Below are 17,277 nucleotides of genomic sequence, written 5' to 3'. Positions count from 1 at the left end.
GTTGCTTATGCTTTTGATGTCATGTGATAAGCATTTGAATGTGTATGCAAGAAGCATATACTTTGTACTATGAACAATGCATATAAAAACCTTGAATGAAATGTCATCCCAGTTCAGATACTGCCTTTGCCCATTGCCCACTAGGTGAAATGCAAAGTTCTCAATATACTACTCAGTGCTCCCAAGTGAACTAACCAATATTATCAGATCCAATGTTTGGTACTAATCGACCATGATAGCCAGAGCTTTCCTTTTTATGTCCCAGCCAATTCCCTCAGTCATTGTGCATTTCCAGATCTGTGCTTTTGCTTGTGCAGTTCCTAGCATTTAGGCTGTTCTGCTTTCCTCTTATTTGTATTCTGTAAATCATTTAACACCCTATTCCAGTTCTGCTTCTTTTTCTTTTTCTGCTCATCATGATTTCCTATTACGCTTGACTGAGCCAGACAATGAGTACTTATTAGGAATTGTTTATATATATAAAGTACATATATATAAAGTACTTATAAACAATTACATATATATAGTTTCCATATGTGTATAATATATAGATATAAAAACTGTAGTTTCTAATAGTTCATACATTTCCGTTTAACACTTTAAGAATATATACTCTTATTGTTTCATGGTTTCATTTTGGTAAGACTTTTCTTAGTACATAACAGGCTTCTTGTGAGCGAGTCAATAGCCACACTTCTACCACAGTGCCTGAAATGTGGCAGATGGTCATTAAGCGCTTAGTGTTGGTTACTGTCTGAGACCTTTTGGAATCTTGTTTGAGTCTCATCAGTGAGCTTATGACTTTTATTTAATAATTATAATAATAAGTTATTTTACCTGTTTTGATTCAGAGGAAAAGAATGTGTGACCGAGATCACTCTGCACTTGCCTTCTCCTGGAATGAGTTTAATTCTACATAAATATGTTTTTCTCAGATCAGAAAGTCTTGTTTTTATAATAATGACTCAATATTGAAGTCTCAGGCCTACATCAAAATTTCACAAAATCGTTGATGATAAAATGTTGCATCATTCATATCCTGTAGTTCTATATAAAGGTTTGGGGATTTTCTTGAATATGGTCTTTAAACTTTTTCTTTTTAAAAAGCAGCTAACCAACCTACAGCCATGTTAAGGTAGTGTGAAGTTTTTCCTCTTCTCTGAGTGGAATGGCAAATCAGCGGTGTGTACTTGCTATGCATGTAGATAACAAAAAGCAGTGAACTGTGCTTGAAAACTCACTTCTGTCAGTTTCAGTACAGCGTGATGGCTGTGCTAGTTTCTAGGCTGCAGTTTGAATCTCCAGCAGAAGATTATTGACACATCTCCATAACCAACACACTTGATCTTTGGCAATGTTTTGTCCTAGCAAGTAATTTGTAAATTTGTTTTACATTTTATCAAATAATAAAAAATTTAGAGAGTATGTTTCTAAATCTCTCAGGTGTAAACTCTACAGTGTTCTTGCTATTACTTTATCATTTTAATCAACTACCTTGCAGTTACATCCAAAGATAAAATAAAAGTGAAAAATGTAGAGGGAAGAGAAATCAGAAGGACATTTGTTGTGCCAATTATATAAATTTACTATAGCAGTTATCAAATTGTCATCATTAGATTATGATTTATTTTTAGTACAGTTACTATGCTTTATTTCTGAATCCAATACAATGTGTGACTGATAGTATGTGCTCAATAAATGGCTGTGGATTTATCCATATGTTTTTGGAATGTGCTAATATACAATGAATCTTTAATAATTTAGATTGAAAAAGTGGATTCTTAACCAGTATTCAACTCACTGACCAAAAATTATATTCTAATAGAGTCATAAATAGCCATTAACACTCATAATATTTTATACTTGACAAAATGCTTTTTCTATCTACTGGATTATTGAGCAAATAAATTGCATAAATTCTAATTGACCAAAATACTGGACAGACACTAAGTATACTACAGTGTAAATGTGTATAGGCTTAATCTCATAGGGGAAATGACTTCAATAGCAAGTGCTTTGAAAATATTTATGTCTTCTAAATATGAACCATATAATTTTTGTTTTCTGTTTTAAAAACTACCTTGCCTCCTGTTTATACCCAGATAACACTTGTAGAATGTGGAAAATTACCCTGACAAAGAACCAGAGAAACTTTCTAGATGAGACATTCAGGAACTGGTGCTGTATCACAAGGCCACAGAAGAGACAAAGCTATTAAATAAAAATATGTGAAATTAAGTTATAGGTCACCATTGCCCACCTTTCTTCCCTGTATTCACTCCTTCCTTTCTCTCCCACATTTTCAGTTTTGCCTGCATTAGATAATAAAATAATGCTACTTTAAAAAGTCATCTACATGCTCCCTGTGCACTTACACTGTGTCAAATCCATGTTTCTCAGTATGAAATTTTTTTCTTTTTGCTTGTCATATTAAGATGACTTTGGGGAGAATTTATGGATAACTTTATTCGTATAATATTATAGTTAATAGCACAGGCCTGGGGAATAAGTCTAGACCAAATTCTGACTCCATCTCTTAGTAGCAATGGCAGAAATTACTAATTTGCTACTCTGGCTTCTATCTACAACACCTTCTCCCTAGCCATCTTCCAGTTAAGGGTGATCATGTGACACAGTTCTGACCAATGACAAATAGGCAAAAACCTGCTGGGTGAAACCCCTGAGGAAGCTAGGAGATTCAGCCAGTATGACCCTTTTGTCTTCTTTCTCTTCACTTTTTTTGTATATATCATGTAGTGGTGAAGTCTTGGCTATTAGTATACCCATCACCTATATCTATTTATTTTACCTGGAGTCCTGTTATTCCAGAAGATATAGCAGCTATCATGTAACTATGAGGCAAGTGGTGCACTGTGCATGAGGGTGGGGACAGCAAAAAAACAGCCTACCTGTCCTTGTCCAAATGACTTAGCAGATAAAACAAACCAGAATTGCCTATCTCCAGTCCCCTTTTTTACTTTTTGAAGAATAACAGCCATTATTTGTTTATGTCCCTGAGGTTGGTTTTTCTGTTACTCACAGGTGAACACACTTCTAACTCCATGTCCTCAGTTTCCTCATTTACTATTTGAAAATGTTAATACTACCTACTTCATTGGGTTGGTGCAGGGATGAAAAGATGCAAGTGAGTGACTTAACAAACTGCCTGGCTCAGAGTAAACACTCAGTCAGGGCTTGCCAGTATCATTATTTCAACTCGAATATTTTCTTTATTATATTTAATGATAGAAATTTAGGTTTTAATGTAGATCATATGCTACTCAGTGCAGCCATAACATGATATATCATCCAAGATTGTTTTCAGTGTTTTCAAGATAGTTTTGTTGAGGTATAATTGGCTACAGTAAACTGCACATATTTAAATTAGTTTAATAAGTTTTGACATATGTATTACCCATGAAACAAACATAGGACACAGTAGAACAAAATAGAATGTGACTAATTTTGCTTGGAGGAAGAGGGGTGAGAAAAAGTTTCAGATCATGATCACAATCAAAATAATGACTATATACATCACCCCTGATGACTTCTTCATTCTCCTTTGTAATCCTTCCTTTCCATCGCTCTCCATACCCTCCTCCTGCTATATGCTTGCTATCACTATAGGTGAGTTTTGATTTTCTAAAGTTTTATACAATGGAATTATATAATGTATACTTTTTTGGGGGAAGATAAGTCTGGCTTCTTTCACTCAATATAATTAGTTTGAGATTCATCTATGTTGTTACATGTTTAATACTTTGCTTCTTTTAATTGCTGAATAACATTCTACTGCGTGGATATACAAATATTTGTTTTTCATCTAACAATGGAGAATTTTTAATGTTTTATTACATGAAGTATCTCTCTTCCACAGCACTTTGCCCATAACTCTAGTGGAACATTTCCCATAGTGTAGTAAACGAAGTTGTTTTCATATATTCTGCAGTAGACTTTGTGACTACCCTTCAAATTGGTGAACTGTGTCTTATTTGTCCTTGATCTTCTAGCCCGTAGCAAAATGGCTTCGCTTTGAACTGGCACTCCATGTAAACAAACCTATAATGTGAGGCCAAAACATTCTGTTTCTCCTCTACTCTCACCATCATCACCACTTATTCATTCAAGTAAGGAACTTGAGAGATGTTTGTTTGCTCTTTTTTTCTAGTCAATTTTGTTTAGGTATAAATTATATATAGCAAAACCTACATATTCTAAGTATACAGGTCAAGGACTTTGAGAAACATATACATTGGTATAGCCACCAAACCAATTAAGATATAGAACATTTTCATCTCCCTAAAAGATTCATTCTTACATCTTTGAAGTCAATATCTTGTACTAACGAGTTTTTCAGGCAACCACTGATCTGATTTCTATCAATATAAAGTGGTTTTGTCTGATTCAAACTTTTATTTAAATTAACATTATTTAGTATGTACTTGTTTGTGTCCAATTTCTTTCATGTTGTGCAATATCTGTGAAGTTCAACCATGTTGCACTTATTTGACTTTTAATTGGAGTGTCTAGTCCATTTACATTTAGTATAATTGTTGAAATGTTGGCGTTAAGTGTACCTATTTATTTGTTTTCATTCTGTCTTTCTTTTTTTTCCTCTCTTTTTTCTGCCTTCCTATGAGCTGGTTGAATTTGTGTGTGTGTGTTCCATTTTATTTTCTCTATTAGCTTCTTAGATATACCTTTTATTATTGTGTTTTGGTGTTTACTCTAGAGCTTATAATATATCCTTAACATAGCTGAATCTATTTAAAGGCAATGTCTTATTTTTTCATATTTCCTACTTCTATAATAATATTTATTAGTATAATTCTATTTACACCTTACCCTAAATTTATATTTTTGTTTAAAACCACTCAAATGACTGTTCATTTTTTCTGGTACTAAATTTAAACTCCTAACATGGCTTATTAAATCCATTATGTTTTGGGCTCTGTTTACGTCTCTAACATCTACTGTCTCTTCAACTCCAGTAATACAGGCATTAATTTTCTTTCATTTCTTCAAATATATCTTGTTGTTTCAAACCTCTGTGTCATATGTATTGTTCCTTCTGTCTAGACTACCAATCCCCTTTTGTCATCTGACACTTCAATTACATTTTTTTTTTTTTTTTTTTGACAGAGTGACACTCTGTTGCCTAGACTGGAGTGCAATGAATGATGTGATCTCGGCTCACTGAAACCTCTGTTTCCTGGGTTCAAGCAATTCTCATGCTTCAGTCTCCTGAGTAGCTGGGACTACAGGCACACATCACCATGCCTGGCTAATTTTTATAGAGATAGGGTTTTACCATGTTGGTCAGACTGGTCTCGAACTCCTGACCTCAAATGATTCCCCTGCCTTGTCCTCTCAAAGTACTGGGATTACAGGCATAAGCCACTGCGCCCAGCCTGATACTTCAATTACTTTTAATCATTTTTCTGAGGAATTGTTTGTGAAGTTTCTGATCCCTTTATCTCCAGACAGAATTAATAATTCTCTATTCATTTCTACTTCTGTGCCTTACATACACTTTTATCAAATGCTTCTTACACACGGCTTCAAATTTTGTTGGTTTCACCTCTTATCCCAGCTGTGGCTGTGGTGACCATTTCTATGAAAATGCTGCCCAGTTTCATGGGGGAGCAACTTGACAGTTCCCTGCTTCAGGCTGGTGCAATTTACCGCTTGCTCCTCCTCCTTCTGCCACTCCACAAGGATTCCTTACTGTTGGTGAAGCAGTAAAAACATCCCAGAGATTTTGCTCAGTATTCATGCAAGTGCAACCTAGAAATGATGGGGAGTTGATTTATTGGAGGACCACCCTTGATCAATAGGAGGCAACAGTAATGAATAAATACTTCATACTATCTTTCCCTAAGAGGTTATTAAGGTGTCCTGTAAGACTGAATATCCAGCCGTCTGTATGGGTGACCAGTCAACTCAACATGGAATCTTTTATCGACATACCTTTCTTTCCTCCTTTCTCCCCCATTCCCTAGCTCTGGACCTTAAGTTACATTTTTGTGTCTTAGGCTTTGTATTCTGGGGAACACAGGCTAAGACAATACTTTTATTATTACCTGAATGATGATGCACTGTAATTATTTAAATTTTTCTAGCTTCCCTCAGACCAGTAATTTTTCAAAAATGTTAAAGCAGTAATATGTTAAACCTCAAAATATAAAACTGTAAAATTATTTGATTAAAATGGTTGTGGCAACTGAGATACTGAAAAAACAATTAAAAAATTTAGTAATATGTGAACTTCATGAGAGTTAGAAAATATATCTTATTACTCTTGTACTCCTTAGAACCTAGCATAGTGGCTGGCTTCCAACAGGTAGTCAGTAATACTTGTGAAACTGAACTAATTGAACTGAGGGAAGCTGTAGTATAGAAAATATACATAATTTTATTTATGCTATAGTCATTATGAGTAAATGAAGAACAAAATAAGAAATCATAAATATAGTCTACTTCTTTTTTGGAAAACGTGAGGTTTGTTAGAAAAGACAACACAACTTTTTCTGCAAGCTCAAGTTTTCCATTCTTGACTTGGTATGCAATTTTTGAACTGGTGTCCTGATTTCTGTTAAATGCCAGCAATGGTAGATTAAAATGGAATTTAAAAATATCTCCCTTATTCTTTAAACTGTTTATTAACAAAGGTGAAAAGCATGGAAAAATTATCATTTATAATTGTTTTGTAGTCACAAATGTAAATTAGGTGAGCTAAAAAGCCAAAGATAATTTCTAGAAAGTAAATATGCCACCAAAAAATAAAAGAGCTTCTCTTAGGTACTGTGATTCTAATCAGTGTTGAAGGGTGTCATCATTTCTTCAAAGCAACAGAAACTCCAAAAGGATAGATTTGTTAAATTAGTTATTGTGAACAATGCTCTCTGGATATTCAGAGGTGGGAGAAAAGGCCCAAATTTAAAAAAAGCCATACAATTTATGCTTTAAAAAATTCAACAAGTTTTGATCAATCGACAGATACATTAATTCATTCGTCCTTTATAATGATGTTGAGGTTGGCATATAGAATGCTTATACGAGAGTCTGTTTTCCACTTTAGCTAATATATTTTTTGCCAGTTATATTTTTTAAGGTTTAGAACTTTTAAAATTTTGTGTAAAACAAGTTAGTGACTGATTTCCATTTTCTTTATTGTGAAAATTGGGCTTATTTATGAGATTTGTGAACCAAATATAGGCCTAAAATACATACATTCAATCGTTCAACATATATGTCAATAGCATCTATGGGTGCTAAGTGCTGAGGATTTAGTAGTGAATATAGTTTATAGATACTAGAGATGGAAGGGACACGAAGAGACAATATAGGATGGGCTGGTGAGGCATGTTTGCTGACTAATGAGACATAGACATGTAGAAAGGTTAAGTGGCTTGCCCAAGATCACAGAGTTTGTGAGCTAATTATTCCTCAGAATATATATGATTATTCTCAGATAGACCTTTGATTTGTACTAATACTTTCTTTAAGCATTATTGAGTGATGAACTATGGAGACAGCCAATTGCAAAAGGCAGCTGCCCAAATGAGAAAACACTAAAAAGGAAACTCATCGGAGAAAGGAAATTTAGGGGTTGACTGAGATGGAGCATAAAAAAAGTAGGATCATTTCAGTTAATCTGAAATCTTTCAAACTTGGATTATTTTCCCTTGTGAGTTGCATATGATTTAAAAAATAAAAAATGAACTAATGTTGACTGAGAGTCTAACATGTGCCAGGCACTTTAATATACATTACCTCCTTAATATTCACAATTCTGTACAATATTGTATTGTGAAGTCTGAGTGGCTGCTTCTAGGCTGGTGTTTCAGTGTATGTGTCATTTCTTAGTGGGTTTTCATTGCCCAGGTTCTGATATGCAGCTTTCCGGTTCAGAAACTGGGTTATTATGTGGACATCCAGAGGTTAACAGACCCAGGCAAATTGATCCCTTCTGACCAAACTTACAAGAGTCTGATTATAAACCAGAACATCAATTTACAAATCTCTATGAGGAAATTAACTGCCAAGTAGACTGGAATACTCCTGTCCGCTTGTGAGCACATTTTATTCCCTGTGGGAGAAAAAGTTTGGGGAAATAAAATTAAGGATAGGAAGATTCCAAGAAAATTAGAAGTGAGTTGGATGCTTTTAAAAGTACAATTATCATGCAGTTATTGGAGCTCAATGTGCCTTCTCCACCATAGGAATATACTTGTCTGGCTAAGGAATCTGAATGTTATTTTCAGCCAGAAAGGTCCCTTTCTGTCAATATATCCGAGATTATGACTGGTTATGGACTCATTAGCTGCTGTAACATGGAGCAAATTGGGAGGGCTTGAAACTTCATTCAAAACCAGCCCCCTTGGGTGGGCTAAGCATTTGCGGAAGCTGGAAGGAGGAACAGAGAATCAGCATATGGAATAAGTGTAGTAATTAAAACAAAGATTATAACAACAATAATAATCTCTAATCGTGATTGAGGGTCTACTGTGTGTTAAGAACTGTGCTAAGAACTTTACATCAATTACCTAACTTCTTTCTAACAACAACTATCTTACCATTAATATTTCTATTTTCTAGATGAGAAAAGTGAAGTTTAGAAAAGTTAAAGTAGTATGCTAAAATGTGGAAGTATCTTGGCATAGGGTACCCTAGGCTGGATCATGGGCTTCTCAAGATTAATGAGTCCAAAGCTGAGCCCTTCATTTCCTCTTGAAACATGTTCTTCTTTCAGTCAGAAGCTTCTGAGTAATTCTGGATGTCTTCCTTCCTCTCTGCTTCCTTCTCCCTGACTCAGTTACTGACATCATCAAATCTTGTGAAATTTACGGTGGATCTTCCCCATTCCTTGGTCTCTGCTGTCACTGCTCTTGTCCATGTATGGAGATTACTCCGTTGGCACCTAGCCCCTCTCTCTTGCAAAGTAGTCTATTATTCAAATAATAATCTTTTTTTTTAAATCAAGATAAATTTTTAATAATGTAAAATTTATCATGTTTACCATTTTAGAAGTGTAGAATGAAGTGGCTTTCAGTACATTCACAATGTTTTGCAAGCATCACCGGTATCTAACTGCAGGACATTTTCATCACCCCCCAAAGAAACCCTCATCCATTGAGCAGTCACACCCCATGCCCATCCCCCAGCCCCTGGAAGCCACTAATCTATTTCTGTCTCTATGAATTCGCCTATTCTGGACATTTCATTTAAATGGAATCATGTATTCCTGGCCTTTTGTGTCTGGCTTCTTTCACTTAGCCTGTTTTCAAGGTTAACCCATGATGTAGCATGTACTTCATTCCTTTTTATGGCCAAATAATTTTTCATTACATGGTTATTAAGCATTTGTTTATCCAGTTGATAGACATTTGGGTTGTTTCCACTTTTTGGTTATTATGAAAAATGTTGCTATGAACATTTGTGTACATGTCTTTGTTTGAATGCCTGTTTTCAACTCAGCAGAACAATCTTTTAAAAATGAAAACTATGTTTTTTCTTCACTTAAAAACATGACTTCTCATTACAATTATATTGTAATTAAAATGCTTTCCCGTGGCCCACAAGTGTTTGTATAATCTGCCTCTCTTTTCTCATTTAGTCAACTTTCCTCTCCCATCAATATATTCCAGCCATACTGGTCTCTATTTGGTTTCCCCAATTTCCCAAGCCTTTATAGGGTGTTCACAACTGCTGGTTCCTGGTCTGAAATACTTTTTCCAGTGCTTTGCAAGTTAGTTCATTTTTATCCTTCAAATCTCCAGACATAATGTTACTTTTCCAGAAAACTTTTCCCTGACTAAACTGGGTAATTCTATGTTTCCTTCCTAATGCTTTTCTCACCTTGTAAGTACATGGTTTTTTGTGTGTGAACCATTTACAATCTGTTGCCGTCACAAGACTGTAAATCCCTTAAGGTCAGGAATTAAAGTATAACTTTTTTTCATCGCTACCATCTGCACCTCTGCTTAGCACAATACTTGACATACAAGAGACACTCCACAAATATTTGTTGAATAAATGAATAAAATGAGAAAGGTCACAGTTATTGGAAATGAGATAGAGTAATCCAATACATAGTGATAGAGGTGTACTAAGAAGAAGGAAGAGTGGGGCGGTGGAGAATTTTAGTTTCATGAATATTTAAAGATCTAGGCAGCTGCATCATTAAATGATGGAGCAGGCCAATTGATCTGGGAATTGTGGTTAACTTTTCTCTTTGTAGGAAGAAGCAGAGCTTGGCGAGAACAATGTACATACAGTCCTAGTCTTAGTATTTTACTAGGCACGTATTCAAGACTGGAACTTAAGAACAGAGAACAATGCCAGTCTCAGGGTCTAGTTACCCAAACAGTATTCAAAAAGGGAATTTGGTCAAGGAGTCAAAGCAAAACCTCTGGAAAGAAAATCAGAGCTTAGGGAAAAAAAGAACACGTTTAATTTGATATCAGTTCTGGAAATGTTGACTAGATTTCTTTAAATCTCATCTGTCTACAATGAGGATTGTTTCCAGAAACCTGGCTGGGACTGAGATTATAGCCATAGCTTTTGGGATAGGAAGGATGGAAGAGATGGGAAACTAGACTGGACCTGACAAACCCTAAATTTTGTTACAGAAACACTAATGAACTTAGGCTCTTCAGATTATCAACGTCCTGTTTGTCTCAATTAATATTTTATCCTTATTTACTTTGACATGAATTGACTGTGGTCAAATTATGTCATGTCTCTTTGTCTCAATTTCTTCATCTACAAAGTGGGAGCTTTGGGCTGAATATGACCACCAAGGTCCTTTCCAGCTATGAAAATCTATGAGCCTCTATGCCACAGTTTCCGAGTTTCAAATTTTCACTCTAGACAATTGATGTTGGCTGTTTCTTGATGATCTCAGTAGTAAACAGTCTTCACAGACACAAGATGTGTTATGTGTAGTCTTTGAGTCCTTTTTAGCCCCTTTTAGACAGAATGGCATTTCTTGACATGGTTACTTGACTTGGGAAAACCACGTATTTGGGACCAATAGCTCTTAATCTGCTGTCTAGAGACAGAGATTCAGAAATTAAAAAAAAAAATAGTAATATTTAGTAGCAAAATGGCCTAAATTATTATTTAGCATAGTGGTTGCTTAATGGTAAACACATTTTTAAAGATCATTAAATTTCATAAGTTAAAAGATCATTAAATTTCATAACGTTAACATCTAAAGTATTTTTTCACTGAAACTATTAGATCAATCCATTTTCTGAGGATTTTATTTTGATTCTTGTCTGAACACAGAATTGAACTAGTTGAATAGAAGGAAATGGTCTCTAAATTAAAAGATTAGACTAAGTCCTCCTTAATCTCCACTGTGTAATGAAACATAATAAAAATGAGACTTGGTCTGTCTAAAACTAGAGATGTGAGGAGACTTCGAAAAGTTCATGGAAAAATATTTTGCAGAATCTGGATTTTATGAAAATAAATTTTTATTTGGAAAATGGAAATAAAATTTTAAAAAGTATAAAGTTAATTTTTAAACATAAGCTCCATCAAATTCAAGACACTTGTGATGATACCAGCCATGTAGCCTATCCCTAAAAAACTGAGGGTTCTGGGAATTTAATTCAGTCAACGCAGTCTTTAGACTATTAACTGAAGAAAAATGGGTTTCTTTTATAGATTTTTTAAGACTACGAAATAAAAATAAGTTAGAAGGCACCAAATCAGGACTGTAAGGTGGATGTCTAATGACTTCCCATTGAAACTCTTGCAAAATTGCCCTTGTTTCTTAAGAGAAATGAGCAGGTGCATTTTTATAGTGGAGAAAGACTGATGAAGCTTACCCGGGTGTTTTTTTGTTCATTTGTTTTTGCTAAAGCTTTGGCTTGCTTTCTCAAAAACATTCTCATAATAAGTATATGTTATTGTTCTTTGGTCCAACAGAGAGTCAACAAGCAAAATGCCTTGAGCATCCCTAAAAACTATTCCCATGACCTTTTCTCTTGACTAGTACACTTTTGCTTTGACTGGACTGCTTCCACCTCTTGGTAGCCATTACTTTAATTGTGGTTTGTCTTTAGAATCATAACTAAGTTTCATCTCCTGTTACAATTCTTTGAAGAAATGCTTCAGGATCTCAGTCCCACTTATTTAAAATTTCTATTGAGAGCTCTGCTCTTTTCTGTGGCTGATCTGGGTGCAATGGTTTTGGCATCCATTGAGTGGAAAGTTTGCTCAGAGGTTTCAGTGAACCATGCTTGCGCTGCTGCAATCCAGCAGCCTGGGTGACACAACTAGACCCTGTCTCAAAGAAAAAAAAAAAGAAAAGAAAAAAGAATGGTTGATTAACCAATAAATATAGAAGAAATAGTAAAGGTAGAAAATCACCATTTTGCAATCATTATAAAGTGATTTATTCAGAAGAATAATCAATAAGCTAAAGGTTTGAAGAGGAACAGGGTATTTACATATCATCAAAGTATCTCCCCGGAGGTTACTTACTAATTACAAAATGAAAAGTGGAGAAGCCTGACCAATGCCACCTTATTGAGTAGTCAAAGTTAACATCACCAATGATGAAATAAATTGAGATATGATTCCTGAAATGTTATACTGAGAGATGTACAACATTGTTTATGCAGTATTCCTGCTGAAAAAGCATAATCTGAATCTAACCAAGTGGAAACATCAGACAGAACCAAAGGGACATTCTTTAAAATAATCCCTTGGTTATCCAGAACTAGAAATACCATTTGACCCAGCAATCCCATGACTGGGTGTACACCCAAAGGTTTATAAGTCATTCTACTATAAAGACACATGAATACGTATGTTTATTGAGGCACTATTCACAATAGCAAAGACTTGGAACCAACCCAAATGTCCATCAATGATAGACTGGATAAAGGAAATGTGTCACATATACACCATGGAATACTATGCAGCCATAAAAAAGGATGAGTTCATGTCCTTTGCAGGGACATGGATGAAACTGGAAACCATCATTCTCAGCAAACTATCACAAGAGCAGAAAACCAAACACTGCATGTTCTCACTCATAAGTGGGAGTTGAACAATGAGAACACATGGACACAGGGAGTGGAACATCATACACCAGGGCCTGTTAGGGGGTCGGGGGCTAGAGGAGGGATAGCATTAGGAGAAATAGCTAATGTAGATGACAGGTTTATGGGTGCAGCAAACCACCGTGGCACGTGTGTACCTATGTAACAAAACTGCACATGTATCCCAGAACTTAAAGTATAAAAAAAAATCCCTTGGTACTTCTGAATAATTTCAATGTCATGAAAAACAAAATGTGAAGTGTACCAGATGAAGGAGACTAACAGCCATGCCAACTACATGTAATATGTGATCTTGAATCTGGATCAGAGAAAAAAATTCTGTAAAGGACATTATTGGGACAATTAGAGGAAAATAAATATAGGCTGTATATTAGATAAGAGTATTGCATAAATGTTAAATTCCTGGATTTGATAAATGTACTGTGGTTATTTATGAGAACATTTTTTCTCAGGAAATGAACACTGAAGTATTTAGGGATAAAGGTACATAATTCTACAAGTAACTCTTAAATGGTTCAGCAAAAGTATTTTGTTGTGTGCGTGTATGCACATGCACACAGAAAGAGAAATCAAAAGTGGCAAAATGTTAACAACTGAGGAATATGGTTAAGTATACAACAGTTCTTTGTTTCATTCCTCTGTCAGTCTGTTTTGTGCTGCTGTAACAGAATACCACAGATTGGATAATTTATAATAAACAGAAACATAGTGGCTCATAGTTGTAAAGGCTGGGAAGTCTAAGATTGAGAGGCTGCATTTGGTGAGGACCTTCCTGCTGCATCATAATGGCAGAAGGCATCACATGGTGGAAGGGCAAAGAGAGGGGGAGAAAGTAAGCAACAAATAGGGCCAAACTTATCCTTTTATAAGCAAGCGACTCCCTTGATAACAGCATTAATTCATTCATGAGGGCAGAGCCCTCATGGCCTAATCAACTCTTAAAGATCCCACTTCTTAATATTGTTACAATGGCAATTAAATTTCACCCTAAGTTTGAGAGAGGAAAACTTTCAAACCATAGCATTTTCCAACTCTTCTGTATGTTTGAAATTATTTCAATATAAAAAGTCTTTAAAAAGAGTGATTATTAATCAGCTGCCTGAGCAACGATATTATCTTTGGCTTGAGTCACTCATCACAGAATAGAAAGCATTTGACATTGCCAGAATGAAGCATGGATCCCATGAGACAACTGACTGCAGAGCTGGAAGATGAACTTGCAGTATTATTTGTCAGTATAATTTAGAAAACAAGGTTGCACTTCTTAGAACTCTCCCAGATGATTGCTACCATATATGGATAATTCATTTTATAAACATTAATGAAGTTCCAATTATATATATATATTATATGTATTTTATATGTGTGTGTATATATATATATAGAGAGAGACACAGAGAGAGAGAGAGAGGAACTTTTCTAGCCCCACTGGAATTACAGTGATGGGAATTTAATACAGAGAACAGTCTCTGACAGTTGTGAGGGGCAACACAAAATGCCAAGATAATGCAGCAGTGAAAGTAAACATGTAGAAAAAAAATTAGCAGAGAATACAACAATTCAGACAATTTTGCAGGATGGTTTGGTGGAGAGGAATGACAATGAGGCACACAAGTTTTCCACTTGATTGGAGTGGAGGAATGGAGTGAAAGAGTACTCCAGGCAAAGGGAGCAGAGGCAGTTGACATAAGAGTTGACAATGGCAGTTGACATACAGGTTTTTGATGTTCAATTTGTAACAACACAAAAGAAATTATTTGTCAGTTAAGTTGTGAATATTTACAAGACATTAAAGTAGTATAAAATAATTAACACTGGAAAACATGCAATACTAACTGATCCTTTGATAAACTGTTTTTATTGTGTATGTATGGCATCTTATTAAACATGGAATTCCTCCTTTGACCTTTGTACCTTTTGCAGTAACTTTCAAACCTGAATAATATATAGACTCTTTTTAAAGGAAAGAAATTCCCATAATTCCCAGGAGTCACATGTTGAGCTAACTAGTGGTTGGCAGGTCTTAGTTTGAGAAATACTGAGTTGAAGAATGGAAGAAAGTTTTACTTTATAAAAATGTTATTTAATTACAAATTACAACTATAAAAAAGATATGTTGTTTTCAGTCAGCAAAATTATTTTGGATTATTGAAATAAAAACAAAATAATCAAAAGACGAATACAAAACAATAAAATACTTTGTAATCTTTGAGTCAAAAGCTTAATCTTAAATATGTAAGTTTTACATAAATTTGTAAGTAATACATCCAAACACCAATCAGTACATGGAAGTGGGCTTGAATAAACAGTTTACAAAAGATGAAATAAAAATCATAAGCATTTAAAATGTTCACGTTCAATAATAACTAAAAAAAGCAATTTAAAATAAAAGACTACCTTTTGACCCATAAAATTAGTAGATACTTAAAAAAATGATAACATGTTGAGAGTTTTTAATAATAGAAAAAAATCACAAACAATCTCAATATCCAACAGTATGGAAATAATTAAAATATGCGTTTATGTAGTATGACATTACTTGGACATTAAAATATTTTTGAAGAACTTAATATGAATTCTTACGCTATCATATTATATGCAAAAAAAAAAGCAATGAACAAAAAATATAAATTCAACCTTGTCCAAATATACATAGAAGATCTAGATAACTCCACCATGGTTATGGAAGTCATTAACATTTTAATAGTAGAAGCTGGGTGAAGGGTACATGGCAACTCTCCATCGTATTTCTGCAGCTTTTCTGTAAGTCTGAAATTATTTCAAAGTGAAAAGTTAAAAAACATACATAGAAAAAATACTGCAAGGAAAAATACCAAAATTTTAGCAGTGGTTTCTATGTGGTAAAATTGAGTAGCTTTTCCCCTTAATTTGGAAAAATGATTTTCTTTAACTTAAATTTTTATAGAGTGATATGCCATGTAATTTAAAATGCCATATAATGCCATTTAAACCCCACCCCCCCAAATTAAAACAGAAAGAAAATGCTAAACTCAAAACAAAAATATCATCCACCACCATTTGGTAATCAGTGTGGCAGCAAAACATAAAACATAAATGTAAATGTTACATGGTGCATGCGGATGGAAGATAAGATAGAGTATCAACTGGTTAGGGATGCATTTTACAGGTGGAATGTGAAGTGTGAAAGTAGATAAAGGATAAATATAAGGACTGAAATAGATTTAGGAAGTTGTGGCACTAAGAATTTCATTTCAGTAAAAAGAGGAGAAAGGCTGCTTCTCCAAAGAGCGAAAACATCTGCAGTATTTTATGTGTAGGAGAGAATTAGGCGAATTCTCTGAGTTTTGGGGGAGGGTAAATTATAGTAAGTTATGAGAGCATTCCCAAAAGGTTAGTTGTTAATGAGTAAAAATAATTTGCTTTAGATAACTATCTTCATACTTATTTTTATCACAGATTCTTTTCTAAGCAACTCAAGTTTGCAGTGATTCAGGCCTACTTCTGAAGAAACAGCCTTTTATCTCAATGAATGACACAGGTAAACACCTACTTGAATTAAGTTCCTCTTGATCCAGACTTTTGTGCCAAATATTTTTCTTTGTTTAATATTAAATAAGGACAAATAGAAAAATGAATATATACTACGTTGTCATTGGAAGCTGCACCTGAAAAACTACAGCATGTTAGACCTTGTGGTTCTCAGTCTTTGCCTGTCTCAAGATTCTGAGGTGCATGACATCTTCCTTTCTATACCTGGACTCCCTATAGGAGTGATTCTTGGGAACATGGCAAGCTGTTGGTATGTGGTTTGTAAAGGAACATCCTCAGGCACACTCATGTCAATGCTGAAACTCTTCCCTTTCTCCTGCATTGCCCCATCTCCCTAAGAGTTATTGGTAGAACCAGAATCTTTTAGTTTTCACAGTTTATCCTAGATGATTATTGTTTAGCCCCCTTTCTCATATTGAGACAAAGTTAGAACTTGCTCCTTAGAGAAACAACACTGTGTCAGAAATTGTTCTTTGGAGAGGGAATGTGAGGCTTTACTTCAAACTTAGCCCTGATTCAATTTCTGTCCCCACAGTTAGATTTTAAGCCCCTTACAGGCATAGGTTAGGTCTTATCCATCTTTTTACCTTCTTCAGACTTAGTGTTTGACTTTTGAAAAAGTAGTTACTTACCAAATGTTTATTGAAAATGAATACCATTT

At 34.7% G+C, this 17,277-nt stretch overlaps 1 protein-coding gene across 3 annotated transcripts in view; it reads left to right on the top strand.

The window, feature by feature from the left end:
• Positions 1-17,277, top strand: part of SLC44A5 (solute carrier family 44 member 5) — a 412,555-nt gene that overhangs the window by 53,403 nt on the left and 341,875 nt on the right. For 2 of the 3 annotated variants that reach the window (XM_025392182.1, XM_025392173.1), the window contains exon 2: positions 16,524-16,605. The exons of the other annotated variant lie outside the window; for it this stretch is intronic. In XM_025392182.1, the coding sequence (XP_025247967.1) occupies positions 16,593-16,605 (13 nt within the window). In that variant the 5' untranslated portion in view covers positions 16,524-16,592. The remainder of the gene's footprint in view (positions 1-16,523; positions 16,606-17,277) is intronic. 3 annotated transcript variants of the gene reach the window in all.

The sequence above is a fragment of the Theropithecus gelada genome, chromosome 1 (genome assembly GCF_003255815.1).
Source record: "Theropithecus gelada isolate Dixy chromosome 1, Tgel_1.0, whole genome shotgun sequence".
NCBI classification, from domain to species: Eukaryota; Metazoa; Chordata; class Mammalia; order Primates; family Cercopithecidae; genus Theropithecus; species Theropithecus gelada.
This window is presented reverse-complemented; position numbering and strand designations above follow the sequence as displayed.